This window comes from Dendrobates tinctorius, unplaced genomic scaffold, assembly GCF_039654945.1.
Source record: "Dendrobates tinctorius isolate UK_male_01 unplaced genomic scaffold, ASM3965494v1 ptg000120l, whole genome shotgun sequence".
NCBI classification, from domain to species: Eukaryota; Metazoa; Chordata; class Amphibia; order Anura; family Dendrobatidae; genus Dendrobates; species Dendrobates tinctorius.
The window spans coordinates 27,050,314-27,071,075 of record NW_027361788.1 but is presented as its reverse complement, the minus strand read 5'-3'; the positions used below and the strand labels follow the sequence as shown (position 1 = coordinate 27,071,075).

Genomic DNA, 20,762 nt, shown 5'->3' with positions numbered 1-20,762 from the left:
ATAGTCAAAGGGGGATGACCTGTGCGGGAGAACATCGATATGGGAGGAAAAGTAGTTGTTAACCATAGTTGACAACTGCTGTCTCCTGTCACTTTCCATCGATGCAGTATTACCAGTTGTGTGAGCGGTCCGTGAAAAATCAGTCCACAACATAGTCATGAAACCCCTGTCTCCAACGCCACTTCTGCTGTGTGCACCACGAACACCTCTGCCAAACTGCCCCCAGCCCGTATGGCTCGTGTGAGAACCATCACCCCTGCTGTGTGCTCGGAATGCCTCAACCAATGGGTTAACCAGAGTTGCTTGTTTAGTAGCCAATATTAGGTCAAGGTTCTCCTGTGGCATGATGTTTTGTAATTTGCCTTTATAGCCTGGATCCAGGATGCTGGCCAACCAGTAGTCGTAATCGTTCATCATTTTGGCAATGCGTGGGTCCATTTTTAGGATCTGCAAGGCATAATCTGACATGTGGGCCTATGTTCCCGGTGTCAATGATGCACTGCGAGTGCTGGGTGGAGGAGCACTTTCTGGCAAATCCACATCCCTCCAGTCACGCACAAACCCTGTACCAGACCTTGCCACGCCAACATTTTCACTTGCCCCACGAGATGCATCCTCCTCCCCTAAGTAATCATCCCCATCATCATCCTCCTCCTACTCTTCTTCCTCCACCTCGTCCAGGAGAGGTCCCGGAGCAGACAATGGCTGAATGTCATCAAGGATTCCCTCCACCTCTTCCTCCTCGTCAACATTGGCTGCAGACGTATGCTCCTTAAGGTGCATCAAAGTTTGCATGAGCAGACGCATAAGTGGGATGCTCATGCTTAGGATGGCGTCGTCTGCGCTTACCAGCCGTGTGCATTCCTCAAAACACTGAAGGACTTTACAGAGGTCTTTCAGCTTCGACCACTGCACACCTGTCAACTCCATGTCTGCTCTCAAAGTGCCTGGCCGTGTATCCTCCCACAAATGCATTATGGCCTGCCTCTGCTCGCACAGCCGCTCAACCATGTGCAGGGTGGAGTTCCACCTTGTTGCAATGTCGATAATGAGGCGGTGGTTGGGAAGGTGGAGCAATCGCTGCAGCTTCTGCATACGAATGGAGTGTACAGGCGACCGGTGGATGTGTGCGCACAGTCTTCGCACCTTCTGGAGCAGGGCTGTTAACTCCGGATAATTATTGAGGAAGCACTGCACCACCAGGTTCAAGGTGTGAGCCAAGCAAGGTTTGTGGCTGAGTTTTGAAAGGGCTATGGCTGCCACAAAATTACGGCCGTTATCACTAACTACCTTGCCTGCCTCAAGATGTACACTGCTCAGCCATGACTCAGTTTGTCGCTGAAAGTACTCGGCCAGCACCTCGGCGGTGTGTCTGTCGACCAAACACATCATCTGCAACACAGCCTGCTGACGCTTTCCACTAGCTGCTCGATAGGGGGACACCTCGTGTGCAAGTGGCAGCTTCAGATGGAGTGCTCGTACGACTGCGCTCTGTGGACGAGCTTTCGCTTCTGGAGGAGGAGGAGGGTCGAACGCCTACAGCCAACTGTTTCCTATACCGTGGGCTAGGCAGCACTGTCCCACCACCGCTGTCCCCTGTGGACCCTGCATCCACCACATTAACCCAGTGCGCAGTGATGGACACGTAACGGCCCTGGCCATGCCGACTGGACCATGCATCAGTTGTGAGGTGCACCTTTCCACTCACTGACTGCTTGAGTGCATGGACAATGCGGTCTTTCACATGATGGTGGAGGGCTGGGATGGCTTTGCGAGAGAAGAAGTGGTGACTGGGTAGGTCATAGCGTGGTACTGCATAGGCCATGAGTTCGCGGAAAGCTGCGCTTTCCACCAACCGATAGGGCATCATCTCTAACGAGATTAGTTTGGCAATGTGGGCGTTCAAACCCAGTGTACGCGGATGAGAGACTGAGTACTTTCTTGACCTACTCATAGTGTCTGGGAGGGTGAGCTGGACTTGAGAGCTGCATATGGTGGAAGTAGCGGTGGACAGGGCGGACTGAGAGAGGGTTGATGATGGTGATGGAGTTGGTGTTCTTTCTGATGGCCTAGATTCAGTCTTTCATTGATATAACAGTGGGATTCCCTGACTGCTGTGGCCTTGCAACGACACCTCAACATTTGTTGCTGTACTAACCGGTGGGCTTACAGTGGGGGAAACAATGTAGCGTTGCTGACTACCTTCTTTGTGATCAGTTGCACATGTGGTACTTGAGGTTTGGTGTTGTGTCCACGCTTGCAAGTGCATGCTGGTTAAATGTCTAAGCATGCAACTGGTATTCAAATTTTTCAGATTTTTCCCTCGGCTAAAGGTCTTTGCGCACTTCTTACAGATAACCTTGGCCTGATCATGAGGATTTTGTTCAAAAAAGTGCCACACTGCACTCTTCCTACTTTGGCAGACATTTTGCGGCCTAGCACGCTGTGATATTTTGACCCTCTAGACAAGCTGTCCAGCAACTCTTTTGATTTTTGGAACCTGTCTTTGGAGTGCTCCGGGCCTGCCAGATAACAGCTGTTGCGATGTCGATGTCTGCTGTGGATGCTCCTCCTCATCTGAGCTATTGGAAGCAGCACCCTCTTCCCCCAATGGATGCCAATCTGGGTCAACAACTGGGTCATCCATCACCTCCTCTTCAATGTCATGTGCACCTTCCTCTGTGTCACCGTGTATGGTGGTATAGTGTGCGGGAAGGGGCACCTGAGTCTCATCAGGGTCAGAATCTGGCTCTGTACACTGCGAGGACAATGTAGTGCTCTGAGTGAATGTACCAGCAGAATCATCTATCAGTGGCTGTGCATCAGTGCACTCCATGTCAGATTCATCTTGGCCTGGGTAATTCACCATTTCACTTGATAATCCAGGCATGGTATGTGAAAACAGCTCCATGGAGTAATCAGTAGTATGGCCTGCGTCATCCTTCTATCTTGGTTGGGGTGAAGGACAAAAGGAAAGGTGTGGTTCATGAGCATGAGCCTCCAATGACGACTCAGTGCTTTTATTTTTTACAACTTCAGAAGAGGAGGCGATAGAGCTGGAGGCTGAGTCAGCAATGTAAGACAAAACTTTTTCCTGAAGCTCTGGCTTTAAAAGCGGTTTGCCAACTCCTAGAAAACTAAGCCTTCGAGGCCTTGTGGAGCCAGACGATGACGCAGGCTCAACACCTCCTGCATTCGGTCCTATTTTGCTTTTGCCACTACCATCAGACCCACCACCAACACCATCATTACCAGCTGCCAACCCCCGCCCAATTCCACGGCCTCTTCCACCAGCCTTCCTCATTTTTGGTAGAAATGTAGACAAAATCCAACAAACTATATAGTAATGTAAAACAAGGTACAAGGTGTCTATAGGACAGGGGAGATTTTTTATTTCTGCACACACTTGTGGACACTGGACACTTTTGGATTGTGTGAGGCCCATTGAATATCACAGCGCTATGTCACAGGCTCGATGTCGCAGGTGTGAAAAATGTCACTAGAGGATAACGGAGATTTTGAATTTCTGCACACACTTGTGGACACTGGACACTTTTGGATTGTGTGAGGCCCACTGAATATCACAGCGCTATGTCACAGGCTCGATGTCGCAGGTGTGAAAAATGTCACTAGAGGATAACGGAGATTTTGAATTTCTGCACACACTTGTGGACACTGGACACTTTTGGATTGTGTGAGGCACACTGAATATCACAGCGCTATGTCACAGACTCGATGTCGCAGGTGTGAAAAATGTCACTAGAGGATAACGGAGATTTTGAATTTCTGCACACACTTGTGGACACTGGACACTTTTGGATTGTCTGAGGCCCACTGAATATCACAGCGCTATGTCACAGGCTCGATGTCGCAGGTGTGAAAAATGTCACTAGAGGATAACGGAGATTTTGAATTTCTGCACACACTTGTGGACACTGGACACTTTTGGATTGTGTGAGGCCCACTGAATATCACAGCGCTATGTCACAGGCTCGATCTCGCAGGTGTGAAAAATGTCACTAGAGGATAACGGAGATTTTGAATTTCTGCACACACTTGTGGACACTGGACACTTTTGGATTGTGTGAGGCCCACTGAATATCACAGCGCTATGTCACAGGCTCGATGTCGCAGGTGTGAAAAATGTCACTAGAGGATAACGGAGATTTTGAATTTCTGCACACACTTGTGGACACTGGACACTTTTGGATTTTGTGAGGCCCACTGAATATCACAGCGCTATGTCACAGGCTCGATGTCGCAGGTGTGAAAAATGTCACTAGAGGATAACGGAGATTTTGAATTTCTGCACACACTTGCGGACACTGGACACTTTTGGATTGTGTGAGGCCCACTGAATATCACAGCGCTATGTCACAGGCTTGATGTCGCAGGTGTGAAAAATGTGACTAGAGGTTAACGGAGATTTTGAATTTCAGCACACACTTGTGGACACTGGACACTTTTGGATTGTGTGAGGCCCAGTGAATATCACAGCGCTATGTCGCAGGCAGAAATTGGCTAGTGCATGACAAACTACAAGGTGTATATAGAATTGGGCAGAATAGGAATCTCCCTAGAGTGTAGGTCTGTAAGAGCGGAACAAGTCCTCGACTTATCCTTACAGAGCGACACACAGCTTCACTGTGGCCGTGATAACAGCCGTTACACGGTACTGAGAGAGGAGCGTGCACGCACACGGCTGTCCGGTGTACATAAAATTGTCAAGCTCCGTGTTTTTTAAGTATACGGACTGACACATGCTGTCTATAGTTTTGAATGTGATCAAACAGCAAATATATTTAACTGTTTGAAAACTAGACAAAAGTAGAAGGTGCAGGTCTGTAAGAACGGAACATGTCCTTGACTTATCCTTACAGAGCGACACACAGATAGCTTCACTGTGGCCGTGATAACAGCCGTTACACGGTACTGAGAGAGGAGCGTGCACGTACACGGCTGTCCGGTGTACGTAAAATTGTCAAGCTCCGTGTTTTTTAAGTATACGGACTGACACACGCTGTCTCTCTATAGTTTTGAATGTGATCAAAAAGCAAATATATTTAACTGTTTGAAAACTAGACAAAACTAGAAGGTGCAGGTCTGTAAGAACAGAACATGTCCTCGACTTATCCTTACAGAGCGACACACAGATAGCTTCACTGTGGCCGTGATAACAGCCGTTACACGGTACTGAGAGAGGAGCGTGCACGTACACGGCTGTCCGGTGTACGTAAAATTGTCAAGCTCCGTGTTTTTTAAGTATACGGACTGACACACGCTGTCTCTCTATAGTTTTGAATGTGATCAAACAGCAAATATATTTAACTGTTTGAAAGCTAGACAAAACTAGAAGGTGCAGGTCTGTAAGAACGGAACATGTCCTCGACTTATCCTTACAGAATGACACACAGATAGCTTCACTGTGGCTGTGATAACAGCCGTTACACGGTACTGTGTGAGGAGTGTGCACCACTGTATGGTGTGAAAAAATGCACGCTCAGTACCTCACCAGGACAAAAAAAAAAATTGGGATTGCTTTTAAAAAAGCAGTTTGCAGAGCAGTGGGTAAACAGCAATGCAGCCGTCAGGAAGCCTTAAAAGGCAGCCTAAGAACCAACACCGCTGATCCAGCAAAATATAGCCTCCACTTGCACTGCACACACAGTGACTGGTGTGTTGTACAGGCAAAATCGCTAGCAGCAGAAGCAGTTTTTGGTGTCTTCTTCCCTGCCTAACGCTCTCCCTACAAAATCAACAGCAGCAGCAGCTCTCCCTATTCTGAGATCAGCATTAGTAACATGGCGGTCGGCGCGTGCACGCCCTTTTATACCCCGTGACGCCCACCAAAGCAAGCCAATCACTTGCATGCCCTTCTGAAAGATGGTGGTGTCCGTGGATCCCGATTGGCTGAAAAAGAGCGCAAAACAAACTTTTGAAACGCGACTTTGGCGCTTAAGTCGCCGACCTCGTGGCCGACCTCATCCTAGGGTCGGGTTTCGTTTCATGAAACCCGACTTTGCCAAAAGTCGGCGACTTTTGAAATTTTTCGACCCGTTTCGCTCAACTCTAGTGGCAACCATGTGCCGCATCAGTATCGCATGTACCGGCACCTGGGAAGCAGCGGTACTGCTGAAGACAGCTCTCATCATCCTCTCCTGCTCGCACGCGCTAGCACGGGAGAATTTTTAGAGTTATATTCAACTGATAGTGAGAGCAGGCGCCAGCTGGTGGGAGTATTCGTCAGCCGCTGCCTGCATCTATATATATATGAAAATGAATGTATGTGTGTATGTATGTATCGGCCACGCCCACTCGACATAGTCTCACCCAATCACTAAGCATCTTTCATTTCACCAGAGCTGTTTAAAAGAAGCTGAGCTTTGATTGCTATGAGCAACAGTTTTCTCACTTTACAACACCTCAGCAGACACTGACCGGGTGGGAGAAATCTAGTATCCCAGGGAACATAAGCTCCCAGGCATTGTCTGCCTCCCCAGAGAGGAGCAGACAGCACATGACAGAAATGAATCACCCCCTCACGTGCCCATACACCCATCACACACCCTCATCCCATAGTACCATCTTCCCTCTTAAAGGGATCTCCGGTATGGAAGTTAGGGCAAATCCCTCAGCGCTCGGATTCTGACCCCAGACTTCTATCAAAGGGATCATTGGTAAGGAAATCAGGACAAATCCACTCTGCGCTCTGGTTCTGACCCCAGGCCCCTCTTAAAGGGATCCCCGGTATGTAAGCTAGGGCCGTTCCACTCAGCGTTCTGTTTCTGACCCCAGACCACTCTTAAAGGGATCCCCGGTATGGAAGTGAGGTCAAATCCACTCTGTGTTCTAGTTCTGACCCCAGGCCCCTCTTAAAGGGATCCCTGGTATGGAAGCTAGGGCCGTTCCACTCAGTGCTCTGGTTCTGACCCCAGACCTCCCTTAAAGGGATCCCTGGTATGGAAGTCAGGGCAAATCCACTCTGCGCTCTGATTCTGACCCCAGGCCTCACTTAAAGGGATCCCCAGTATGGAAGTTAGGACCGTTCCACTCAGCGCTCTGGTTCTGACCCCAGGCCTCTCTTAAAGGGATCCCCGGTGGCCGATACACACACACATACATTTATATATATATAATCATTATAATTTGTTATAACTATCTGTAGTCAGTTACTATGCCAGGGCAATGCCGGGCTCTTCAGCTAGTTATAAATACATTTTAAAAAACAGCATGGGTCCCCCTGTATTTTTGATAATCAGCCAGGCAAAACTAACAGCTGCAGTCGTCAACCCTCAGCTGTCCACTCTAGCCAGGCTAGTATGTGAAAGAGGCCTTATACCTATAAAACGCTCTGCCTGGAAGAAGAGATACATTATGGACTATTAGATTTCTATTGGCACTGTACTACAAATCCATAGCAGGAGTCCATGCTGCTTCATTTGAATTTTGTTAAAAAACACACCACGACTTTGTTTTACAGACATTAATAAGTTCCAGCAAAGCATCTCATCTCCTACATTGTCCATAAAGTGGAATATTATGTTTGCCTTGTCCTCCAATGTTTGGCCCAGTGAAATCAACTTTATTACCATTAATCTTACAGGGGTGGTCCCAAACTATTATAAGGCATCCACAGGAATGTTAAATGTATGATTGTTGGCAGCTGACATCCCACTCATCCCGAACACAAGGGGCCCAATGTGAATGGAGTAAGCGTGAGCATGTGTGGCCACCACTCCAATACTCAGTGAATGGAGGAGTGGTCACAAATTCTCACAGATTGACCCCTTGACATTTTTTATGATGCACAATGGTGATACATTACCTTTGAGTTTCACTACCGTGGCGTCCTCTGTTGTGCAATTATGGGTGTTAATATATACACTCACTGGCCACTTTATTAGGTACACCTGTCCAACTGTGTGTTAAGACTTAATTTCTAATCAGCCAATCACATGGCGGCAACTCAGTGCATTTAGGCATGTAGACATGGTCAAGACAATCTCCTGCAGTTCAAACCGAGCATCAGTATGGGGAAGAAAGGTGATTTGAGTGCCTTTGAACGTGGCATGATTGTTGGTGCCAGAAGGGCTGGTCTGAGAATTTCAGAAACTGCTGATCTACTGGGATTTTCACGCACAACCATCTCTAGGGTTTACAGAGAATGGTCCGAAAAAGAAAAAAAATCCAGTGAGCGGCAGTTCTGTGGCCGGAAATGCCATGTTGATGCCAGAGGTCAGAGGAGAATGGGCAGACTGGTTCGAGCTGATAGAAAGGCAACAGTGACTCAAATTGCCACCCGTTACAACCAAGGTAGGCAGAAGAGCATCTCTGAACGCACAGTGCGTCGAACTTTGAGGCAGATGGGCTACAGCAGCAGAAGACCACACTGGGTACCACTCCTCTCAGCTAAGAACAGGAAACTGAGGCTACAATTTGCACAAGCTCATCGAAATTGGACAGTAGAAGATTGGAAAAACGTTGCCTGGTCTGATGAGTCTCGATTTCTGCTGCGACATTCGGATGGTAGGGTCAGAATTTGGCGTAAACAACATGAAAGCATGGATCCATCCTGCCTTGTATCAACGGTTCAGGCTGGTGGTGGTGGTGTCATGGTGTGGGGAATTTTTTCTGGGCACTCTTTGGGCCCCTTGGTACCAATTGAGCATCGTTGCAACGCCACAGCCTACCTGAGTATTGTTGCTGACCATGTCCATCCCTTTATGACCACAATGTACCCAACATCTGATGGCTACTTTCAGCAGGATAATGCGCCATGTCATAAAGCTCGAATCATCTCAGATTGGTTTCTTGAACATGACAATGAGTTTACTGTACTCAAATGGCCTCCTCAGTCACCAGATCTCAATCCAATAGAGCATCTTTGGGATGTGGTGGAACGGGAGATTCGCATCAGGGATGTGCAGCCGACAAATCTGCGCCAACTGTGTGATGCCATCATGTCAATATGGTCCAAAATCTCTGAGGAATGCTTCCAGCACCTTGTTGAATCTCTGCCACGAAGAATTGAGGCAGTTCTGAAGGCAAAAGGGGGTCCAACCCCTTACTAGCATGGTGTACCTAATAAAGTGGCCAGTGAGTGTATATATACTACACTTTATTATCCTTATATGCATTCTGCCTCTGTCTCGGGCCTCTCTCAATGCTGTGCATCTCTTCTGAGCCATGTGACAACTTCTGGTCACTGCCCGTTGTGTCACACACCATGACGAGGGTGGTTGGACAGTCTGAGGATCACAGAAGCTGGTCAATGCGTGGTGGATACATTAGACCACATGACTTCTCCGAGACAGCAGTGATTAGTATCTATGTAACTTCTTGCTGGGATGACACCAAAGGCAAAAGAAATTTCCAGAAATGTGCATTGGGGATGACAGCATCCCAGGAGAAGAGGACTTGCATAGGCATGTTACAATCTGTATATCCTAATACTTACCTCCATTACAGTCTAAAACCTTTGGAATTATTCTTTACTCCATGCATTTTCTTTTTGATACCTTATCATTACCTCTATATTTTTATTGTCCTCTCTTTCTGTGTAGGATGCTTTCTTTACTGTGGGGCACATAACCTGTTCTTGCACAGGAGTCCGCTTGCATTTGTCTCCACCACCACTGATTAATTCAATACAGTTTGCACTTTTGTCACACATTTAGTTTATTGTGGGCTGATCACCAATAATTTTTTGTCCTCTCCCTCTTTCATTTTGAGGTTTACCATCGATCTTGTGAATATGCAATAAATATTGTTTGGAGGACAACCCATTGAAACATAAAATGACCCCAATATGTTTATACGTGTGAGCCAAATGGGGTAGGTATGTCACACAAGACTGAAGGGATAAAAAATTGCAACAAAATAATGAATTAATTGGTAGGGTTTTCGCACCACCGGACTCTTCTCAAACCACTTGGAACCGGACTAGTCTACAATACTGGGTCAGTGTTGCATTTTTCGATGTGATTTTCTATTGACACAGTTCTCAGTTCTTGAATCCGACATTCTCTTTTCTTGGCATATATGAGGGATGATGACTGGTGACCTGAAGGCCAAGATTGGTAGTCAATACAGACTCTTGGATTGAAAAGAAGTTAAGGAATGAGCATCTCACAAATGATTATGAGCTAAATTCACCAAAAACAACAATTCATGACCTCGGGCAGTTAAGAGGTTAAGTATCTTTTCCTGCCTTAACATTCCATTGGAATTATGTTATAGTTATTTAGTATCACTTTCTGCTGAAATAATATGTGACAAATGCCTCATTTCATGTTGGACGCGTCCCAGAAGACAATGTGGTATCCGGTCTACTGGTCTTCCTCTCTGGAGCAGCCCCCCTCTAGCCTGTCCCATCGTATCAATGTCAAAGGTGACTTTACAGCTTTCTGCAAGGAGATAGCAGGCTTCCAAGAGGAAATAGCCTGAGCGCTAATTTCAGATTAACCCTTCTCTCCGGGGCTCCTATGATGGTGTCATTTTGCCGAGGTCGCGCGAGTAAACCGACAGTCATGGTGAGCCAGTGAGGTGGCGCTTTTTATTTTTTAAACAAGCATTTCCTGTTCTTGAAAGGAATGTCTCCAGCTGGAGAAAAGTGGAAAACTGGAGGGGGGGGGGGGATTATGAAAAACAGGAGTCAAGTCAGGGGACCTCAAATGTTTCCTTGAAGTCATTTACTGCTCAGGAAAACAGGAAGAGAGTTAAGGATATCAACAATCTAAGGACAGACAGAAGGGGATCGGGGTTGAAGAACGCACCTTCCTACAGGAAGAAGGGCAAATTCTTTCAAGTCTCTGGATGGGATTAGATGACGTGTGAGACCAGCGATTGGCAGACAGAGCGACACTGACCTGAATGTTCAAACACTCTGTGCCAAAATTGTTCTGTTTGTGTAAATGTGATCTCTATAATTTTTTTTTATTTTTGAGGGGTGGGGGGAGAGAATAAGGCCAAAAAATGTCATGTACAGAGAAAAATAAGGCATATTTGCTTTCTTTTTGTTCAGCTTTGCTGTTTATTTAAGGGCGTCAAGGGCTGCGCTGACTTGTTTGAAGACGTCGTCCACTGATCCTTCTGCGTTCATCTGTTGAGAGAAACAATAAGTGAAGGGCTCTAGTGATATTTCTTTGATACATTATTACATGCACCTGAACAAGACTGCGATATTGCCCCTAATTTTCAAGTGTGGCGCCGCTGCTCCAAGACAGCTGCCACTTTTTTTTTTTTTATCTCTTGCCTGTCACGTCCATTCATTTTATGTATTAAGTACTGGGAATAGAGATCGGGGATCCCAATTTAAGAAAAACGTCTGCACGTTGTTTTAGATTTTTCCCATCGATGTTAATGAGAGGGGTAGGAGTAAAAAAAAAAATAGTATTATTGAAAATTTTGTCAGCAAAATCCACAATTATGGATTTTTATATTTCACAACAAATCTGCATAAAATTTGCACCAAAATCCAGTGAGGATTTGTTTTGTAGACTTTCCTGTAGATTTTTGTCACGTTTGCTACATAATTACTTGACACGTGTGGACCTACCTTTACAAGGTTATCGGCAACAGTAAGGCCTCTTTCACACGTCCGTTTATTTACGGTACCGGAAAAAACAGTACCAGAGATATCCGTGTCCGTATGTGTACTACGTATGGCACACGTGTGGCAACCATGTGCCGCATCAGTACCACACGGACAGCCACCGGAGAAGATGCGCTACAGTAAGCACTGTGTCCCGGCGGCAGATGCTGATGTCAGCTGTCATCATTCTCCCCTGCTTGCTTGCAGAGCAGGGGAGAATGAGCGCCATCTCCAGCACCTGCCACTGGGGAAAAGCGCTTACTGTACCGCTTCTTCCCCGGTGCCAATGCGTGGCACGCGGAGGACATCAATGTGTGTTCTCCATGTGCACGTGTGTGGGAGGTTTTGCTGTTCGTGTTGATGGCAAAGGACATGTCAGCGTGTTTTGCCCACGGACACATGAACCGTGGAAACACACTGACATGTGCACAGACCCATTCATTTGAATGGGTCTATGTGAGTACGTGTCTCCGGTACGTCTGAAAACTGTCACCACACGTACCGGAGATAAAGACATGTGAAAGAGGCCTTAAAGTTATTACTTATCCACAGGATAAGCGATAACTTGGGGATCTGATCAACAATGTCCACACTGCTCCAAGAGGCCCTGTCTGAATGGAGATGATTAGAGATACAGCAAGAGCAGAGTGAGCATTCATAAAGGTTCCCACATAGATTAATCTGTCTCTGGTCACATAGTGTTTGAGTCTTGTCAGCGATCTATATGTTGTGGATTACTCAACATATACCTCCGACAGACATCGGCAACATAGACCACTGTATAGGTATACTGTGGGATAAGATGCCAAAAAGCTCACATTAAACATGCCGATTTCTTCGTTCCCAAGTGTTCATGCATGTGTATGGAAAACGTAATCACACCTATAGGTTATGACCATAGCCTGTGACTTGCTAGGAGAGCGTACCTTTCTTACAATGCCTCTGCCTTCATACATGGCAATGACGGGTTCGGTGGCTTTGTAGTATGTCTCCAGTCTCTTCTTAATGGTTTCTTCATTATCATCAGCCCTGCCACTGGTCTCACCACGTTTCAGTAACCGTTTCACCATCGTGTCAGCCCCGGCATCAATATAGAGCAACAGTGAAGGAGCAGCAATCTGCAAGGAAAACAGAAGAACTAATTAGAATTGGGGTAATTACAGGATATACAAGGAAGAAAGTGGACAGTCAATGGATATGATGGCCCCAGCTTGTTAGATGTAGTAGAAGTTGCTCACGTGTGTATTGCACTGTAGGGTGAGGAAGAGGGATGACCACTCAGCCAGATGTCCTCACATTCTTGTTGCAGACATCCAGGAGAGGATTATGAAAAGCCCAAGGAAATTGACATGATTAGTCCAGCAGGACAACATGTCACTGTGTACTAAACTCACTGATGATAATGCCCAGACCGGCCACAGGTGTCCTGAGCCGAACTTGATAGCTTCATAGAAATATAGGAGGCTGTTGGGTTCAGGTCAGGAAAGTGTCACATTAGGGTCTATAGTGTGAAACTTGAGTTAAAGATAGGGGGAAATAATTAAAAAAAATCTTGCAGCATATTGCGGGTATCACACTGGCTCAGTGGTTAGCACTTCAAATGCCACCAAGGACAACATATGCAAGGAGTTTGTATGTTCTCCCCATGTTTCAGTGGGTTTCCTCCGGGTTCTCCGGTTTCCTACCACACTTCAAAGACATACTGATAGGGAATCTAGATTGTGAGTCCCAATGGGGACAGTGCCAATAATGTCTGTAAAGTGCTGTGGAATTAATGGCGCTATATAAGTGAGTAAAATAAATATTGCAAATGGTTACCGGTTATTATCTTACGTGGCCTTTGGACCCATTACATTATATCACGTCTGAAGTATGGCTCCATTTAACTGTATAATATGTAGTACTAACAGACAAAATTCATAAGCTGTAGCATCAGCCCCTCATTACCCAAAAATCAGCAATTATTGCATATCTATGGGTTTGCAGATTTTGGGTCCACTATAAATCCCTTTGCACAACAAATTCTTTAATACCATAATGTAATTGACACATTTTGGGGAACAGTCCCCTTCCTCTGATCCAATGAGAGAACTGTGCACTAACACATTACAAGATGCAGCCAAAGCATTAAAAAGTTGACCAAGACTAAGATATTGAAGACCTATCCGTAGGATACCTTTTCTTAGATGCTGCTGCTCAGCTCCCATTCACTCCACTAGGTGCTGAGCTGCAGTACCCAGAACGGGCCAATACACAATGTATGGAGCTCTGGTGGTTCGACTACATAGACGCTAACTATTGGAATTATAGAAGGCCCCCAACCAATCTGAAAATGCTCAGGAAAGGTCATTAGATTGGACAAACCCCCCTCCCCTCTTCCCCAATGGATAATTAAAGGAGTTATAGTGGTCCAAATTATATTAATTATTTGCATTTGGGTGGTTGATGAGGGGTCTGGAAAGTGACATTGACTGGTTATCTAATGCGTGATATGAGTGGGCCGTTGCAAAGAAAATCATGTGGGAACGAAGACAAAATCCGCTGTAACGTAACCAGATAACTTCCTATAATTTTTTATCAGTGTTTGCGGTGTTTATTGAGAGGCTGTAGTGAAGATATTAGACAATGGAAAATATCTTGAAGGATTTCCTCATCTCCCAGGTCATGCAACTTTTACTTTTGTAAGTCACTACAGTAAATGTTGCTGTGAGCTGAAATCCACACAAGTCGTCCCATATACAGTAATAGTCGAAAGTGTTGAAACCATTAAAATTGTTCCAGAAAATGAAGTATTTCTCCAAGAAAATTATTACAATTACACATGTTTATTTCTTTTGTGGTGTGTATGTGGAAAAATAGGCAAATTGGACATCATTTCACACAGAACCCACAAAATGCGCCAGACAAAATTGTTTACACCCTCAATTTAATATTTGGTTGCACACCCTTTGAAATAAATAAGTGCAATCAATCACTTCCTATAACCATCATTAGGGCCGCCATCAGGGAATTACTGCCTTGACTGGTGTATGGGGCCCGATCAGCCTGGGGCAGAATGGAGACACGGGGGGAGGATGGGAGACATGGGGGTTGGATGGGAGACACGGGGGGCAGGATGGCGATAGATGGGGCAGGAATATAGGGCAGGATGGAGACAGATGGGGCAGGCTCATGGGACAGATGGGGCAGGATGGGAGAACATATGGCTGGAGCCAGGAATGAGGCACACGGGGGCCAGGATGGGGGATATTATTACCATAGTGGCTAATTAAGGGATTAAGGGAACTGCAGTGTTGTATGTATTTTAGTTTTTGAGGATACTGTTTTAAATGGGGGAGGCGGTCCTGTTACTGTGCAGAGCAACACTGTCACCATTTCTTCTTCATCTGGTGTAGTTTAGAATTTGGGAAAAAAATAAGTAATGTTTTCTGCAAAAGGTGTTCTACATAACTTTGTTATTTCTTGCAGAGATGAGCCTTGGCTGGAAGAAGTGATGGCGGTCTGTGCTGGATAAAGATGAAAAGCGAAGATGAATGACTTCACCTAGAGACGTCACTGGTGAGTCATTGTGTTACCTATACACTGACACTATACATTGTATACTGTATACAGCGGTCCTGTGTACAATGTCACCAGTGATCACTGTATTACCTTTACACTATATACAGAGCTCCTGCGTGTAATGTCCCCAGTGATCACTGTATAAGGCTAGGTTCACATTAGCATCTGAGTCCGCAGCGTATCATCTGCATCTGCAAACACATGCCAAAATGCATGTTTACGCAGCGTTTTTTATGCGCATCATCTTACACATGACTGAAAAAACTGCTGCATGTGCATGCGTTTGCAATGTTTATGCGCATACGTTCGATGTGACATGAGACAAAAATGGACATGTCTCATGGGATTTCTATTTACAGTAATGCATTTTTTGACGCACTCATCTGCATGCGCATGCCTGCGCATATTTGATGGATTTTTGACGCCTCAAAAACTACAACATGTTACATTCGCCGGACCCCGCCGCACACAGCAAAATGACGCATGCGTACGCATCCGCAAGCGAATGCATGCCCCTGCGTACACCATGTTAAAGATATGTACACATGACGCATGCGGATCTATGCGGAACAAACGCTGCATGCACAAACGCAAATGTGAAACCAGCCTTATCTGTACACAGACACTGCATACTCAGTACAGATCACTTATGGTGATATTAGTATAGGGATTTTTTATTACTGATCAGTATTGTAGCGTGGTGGTAATACGTTGTCCAGCCATGGTGTGGTGGCATTTGTTCCTTATATGTGCCATTGTTTGGTCACTATGTGGTGGTAATATGTGGTCTGGTCATGGTGTGGTGGTATTTGTTCCTTGTATGTGGTATTATTGTTCATCATGTGGTTGTAATATGTGGTCTGGACATGGTGCGGTGGTATTTGTCCCTTATATGTGATATTATTTGGTCACTGTGGTGGTAATATGTGGTCTGGACATGTTGTGGCGGTATTTGTTCCTTGTATGTTGTATTATAGGTCACTATGTGGTGGTAATATGATGTCTGGTCATGGTGCGGTGGTATTTGTCCTCTGTATGTGATATTATTGGTCATTATACCTAAATTGTATTGGATAGTTTAACAAATGTTTAATAGGTTAGAGTAGAGTAGGGCCTGGCCAAAAGAGTCTACCTTGTCATTGTGGCGGCTTAAAAAAATCCTTTGACTGTGGACAGTTCGAGGGGTGGAGGTGGGGCTGGGGTGGAGCCAGTGCAGAGTCTCAAGAGGGCCCTGAAAATTGTGCCAGTGTGGGGCCCTGGAATTCCTAGTGGCAGCCCTGACCATCATCAAGCTTCTTACAACTCAACAACTGGAATTTTGGATCACTCTTTGTTTGCAAACTGGCCAAGGTCTCATCCATGAAGGCGCCTTCTCCCAACAGCAATTTTAAGATCGCTTCACAGGTGTGCAATGGGATTTATATCCAATCTCATTGCTGGCCAATTCAGAACTCTCTCCAGTGCTTTGTTTTCATCCATTTCTGGGGGCTCCTTGATGTATGTTTGGGGGTCACTGTCCTGCTAGAAAACCCATTACCTAGGAGGCAAACCCAGCTTTCTGACACTGGGCACTACAATGCGACTGAAAATCATATGGTAATCTTCAGATTTCATGATGTCTTGCACACCGTCAAGGCACCCAGTGCCAAAGGCAACAAACAACCCCAAAACATCTTTGAAACTCCACTATATTTGACTGTAGGTACTGTTTTCTTTTCCTTGTAGACCTCATTCAATTTTCAGAGAATAGTAGAATTATGTGCTTTACCAAAAAGCTTTATCTTCGTCTCATCTGTTGACAAGACGTTTTCACTGAAGGATTTTGGCTTACTCACGTACATTTTAACAAACTGCAGTCTAGCTTTTTATGTCTCTGTGTCACCAGTGGGGTCCTCCTGGGTCTCCTGCCATAGCTTTTCATTTAATTTAAATGATGTTTGATAGTTCACGCTGACACTGATGTGCCCTGAGCCTGCAGGACAATTTGAATTTATTTGGAACTTGATTGGGGCTGCTTATCCACCATCCGGAGTATCTTGCATTTTAACCTTTCATCAATTTTTCTCTGCCATCCAGGGAGATTAGCTACAGTGCCATGGATTGTAAACTTCTTGATTATGTTGTGTACCGTGGACAAAGGTACATCAAGATCTCTGGAGATGGACTTGTAACCTTGAGATTGTTGATATTGTCCAACAATTTTGGTTCTCAAGTCCTCAGATTCTTCTATTCTCCTCTTTCTGTTCTCCATGCTTAGTGTGGAACTCACAGACACACAATGCATATCTGCTTTCAAGTGTGATTGTCACATTGCCCACACCTGTTACTTGCCACAGGTAAATTTGAGCGAGCAACACATGCGTGAAACAAAGTTGGTTACCCACAATTTTGGAAAGGTGTCAACAATTTTGTCTCAACCATTATTGGGGTTGTGTGTGAAATCATGTCTAACTTACCTTTTTTACCAGTTTTTTTGTGTTGTTCTAACACCCACTCAAAGGAAATAAACATGTGTATAACAAAACATGTATAAAACTGTGATAATTTTCTGGGAGAAATACTTTTTCTGAAACAATTTCAGGGGTGCTAACACTTTTGACCATGACTGTACTGGTCTTGAGTGAAAATTAAAATGCTCCAACATGACCTTATGTGAACAGCAGTGACAATTTACTATCAAAATCAATAGAAAAAGTTTTCACAAGTGGTTTTTGAGGAGGATTTTGAAGTAAAAACCTTCTGGAAAAAAACAGCGTATGGGTCTATTCACACTTTTCTCTCAGTTGCAGGAGAGAAAAAAAAAACACCCGAAAAGGCTTGAAAGACTTTCCTATTAATTTTTCTTATTGTAAAACCATTTTGCTGTTCATAAGTTCAGGTTTTTGAGAACTTTAACTGCATCACGTTTCCAAAAATGGTAAGGGGTTAAAACTATTGAGTGGACCATTCTTCAGATGGGTTTCCAACTATGAACTTACTCCATAATTTACAACAGATGTGACTGAGAAGGCTGAAAATAAAAAGGCTAGCGTTTTATTCATTTCTTATTGGGCATAAAAAACAATAGAAGATCTCACCCCCCCAAATAAAAAAATGCTTTAAGAAAAAAAGAAAACCTGTGAAAGCGACCATGTAGCAATGTCATCACCACTTCTCATGGCGAGGAAGTATAGGTGGTGTAACTATTGTGTACTTGCCAACTGTCCAGAAGTTGCTGGGACTGTCCTGGCAAGTTTGCAGTCTCACGCTGAAAGGGGCAAGATTCATACAAACCCTCCCACATACAGCATGACTAGAGAGGTCCCATATGGTACTAGGGGCAGGACTAAAGCATCCTTATATTGCCAACACTAATGTTGGTAACTACTTGCTGGCCATTGCGGGTGCAGAGGTTCAAGTTGCGCTTCGGCTGTGGTGCCTAAGGCAGATGAAAATATTGTTTTGCCCAGGCTGCAATTATACCTGTAGTAGTACCTATAGTACTGGCAGAATGCTGGTTAAGAGGAACCCCCCCCCCATCAAAACTGGTGGATGGCAAGTAACAGACCATGAGACTTGGGATAATTCCTGGACATATTAGACGAATATGGGTATCAAAACCAGTTTTACCTTCTTATGGAGGATGAGGGTGGCAGGATCGTGCTTTTACTCTGGCAAACACCTGACCTAGCTCTGCTTTTTTCAAGACTGGATGCATCTAAACATGTAGGAATTGGCCTGTTACAAGAAAGTATGTTGAGAGACTTAACGTTCCTTACCTTCTTCTCAAACTCTTCTCCCTGCTTAACCTCACGGGGGTATCCGTCTATGAGGTATCCTTTGGTGGTGTCAGCCTTGGCGATCATAGCATCTCTCAACATGTCCAGAACGGTGTCCTGGGGAAGGAAGAGATACTTGAGAACATGAAGATTTATTTGCTATTATTGCACAATTTTCTTAGAATAATGAGTAAATGACACGTACCAACATAATAACAATAAATGACATGTAAACAGGACATTAAACCCCCATGGAAAAATCTTACAGCGCACTGACCTGCTGCAGGTCACACACATCGCATTGTTTAGAAGACTTCAATTTCCTCCATTTCCTAAGACTAATTAAAGTTGATGCCCTTTATTAAAGAAGATCCTTTATTGGTGTGTTAATGGTCGCAACTGCAGGGAGCGACCAATCATCAGCTGCCATTGCCATACATCACCCAGTCATACGTGACCCCCGCCATACGTCAACTAGCCCTACGTCACCCAGCCATACTTGATTCCCGGCATACGTCACCCAGCCATGTGTGACCCCCGCCATACGTCACCCAGCCATATGTGACCCCCGCCATACATCACCCAGCCATATGTGACCCCCGCCATACATCATCCAGCCACATGTGACCCCCGCCATACGTCAACTAGCCCTACGTCACCCAGCCATACTTGATTCCCGGCATACGTCACCCAGCCATACGTGACCCCCGACATATGTCACCCAGCCATGTGTGACCCCCGCCATACGTCACCCAGCCATATGTGACCCCTGCCATGCATCACCCAGCCATATGTGACCCCCGCCATACATCATCCAGCCACATGTGACCCCCGCCATACGTCAACTAGCCATACGTCACCCAGCCATACTTGACTCCCGCCATACGTCACCCAGCCATACGTGACCCCCGCCATACGTCACCCAGCCATGTGACCCCACCCATACGTCACCCAGTCATATGTAACCCCCGCCATACATCACCCAGCCACATGTGACCCCCGCCATACGTAACCCCGTCCTGCTGTTAAGAGTAGGATTTAATGACTCAGTATATAACAGGCAAGATGTCAATTAGAGGAGGAGGGTGGCGGTATAGGGGACCTAAAACTGGAGTTTATAAAAAGGGTTATCCACAGGACAAGTGATAAGTATAATCAAGGAGCTATGGCCAGTGATGGATGAGAATTCAACCTCTGGGATACTTACGTTATGGTAAAATGAATTGTGTCATTGACACTTACAATGTTTCCCACAATAAAACAAGCCCTCATAAAGCTATATCGGGTGAGGGGGAGAGGAGGTTATGACTCTTGGAAAACAAAGGGAAAGAAAAATCTAGACTATGAAAATCACTCAAGAAGGGGTTAAATAATTTACAAGCGATAAAGTTACACATTTTTTGCTCCTGACATATTTCCTTTAAAATCGATGCAAATACTTTTCTGTCCAACGCCAACATGAAAAAAGAATTCTCAGTGATACCTTTATTGGCTAACCAGAAAAAATAGATATGTTTGCAAAGTTTGCTCTGAAAGCTTGAAAACATATTTTTTTTCTGGTTAGCCAATAAAGGTATCACTGAGAATTCTTTTTTCATGTTGGACAGAAAAGTATTTGCATCGATTTTTCTGTCTAACACAATATAATTTGTTATTTTGTACATTCCTTTAAAATCTGAAATTTTCACTTTCACTAAAAAAACAAAAATAAACAGAGAGAAGTGGCTGGAAATAGGCAGAAGGTAATGGAGGTGACCACTGGTCCAAAATATGTGTTACAATTTACACCAGAAGTTACAATAAATTTTAGTGCACATATGCTCCTTTATATAGTGGTTTTAAATGTCAAT

At 45.0% G+C, this 20,762-nt stretch overlaps 1 protein-coding gene across 5 annotated transcripts in view; it reads right to left on the bottom strand.

Annotated features, from left to right (window-relative positions):
• Positions 1-10,533: 10,533 nt before the first annotated feature.
• AK1 (adenylate kinase 1) overlaps positions 10,534-20,762 on the bottom strand; it is a 128,793-nt gene continuing 118,564 nt past the window's right edge. For all 5 annotated transcript variants that reach the window (XM_073540941.1, XM_073540944.1, XM_073540945.1 and 2 more), the window contains 3 exons: positions 18,913-19,029; positions 12,520-12,711; positions 10,534-11,101 (listed from right to left, as the gene is read on the bottom strand). In XM_073540941.1, coding sequence (XP_073397042.1) covers positions 11,033-11,101; positions 12,520-12,711; positions 18,913-19,029 — 378 coding nt within the window. In that variant the 3' untranslated portion in view covers positions 10,534-11,032. The remainder of the gene's footprint in view (positions 11,102-12,519; positions 12,712-18,912; positions 19,030-20,762) is intronic.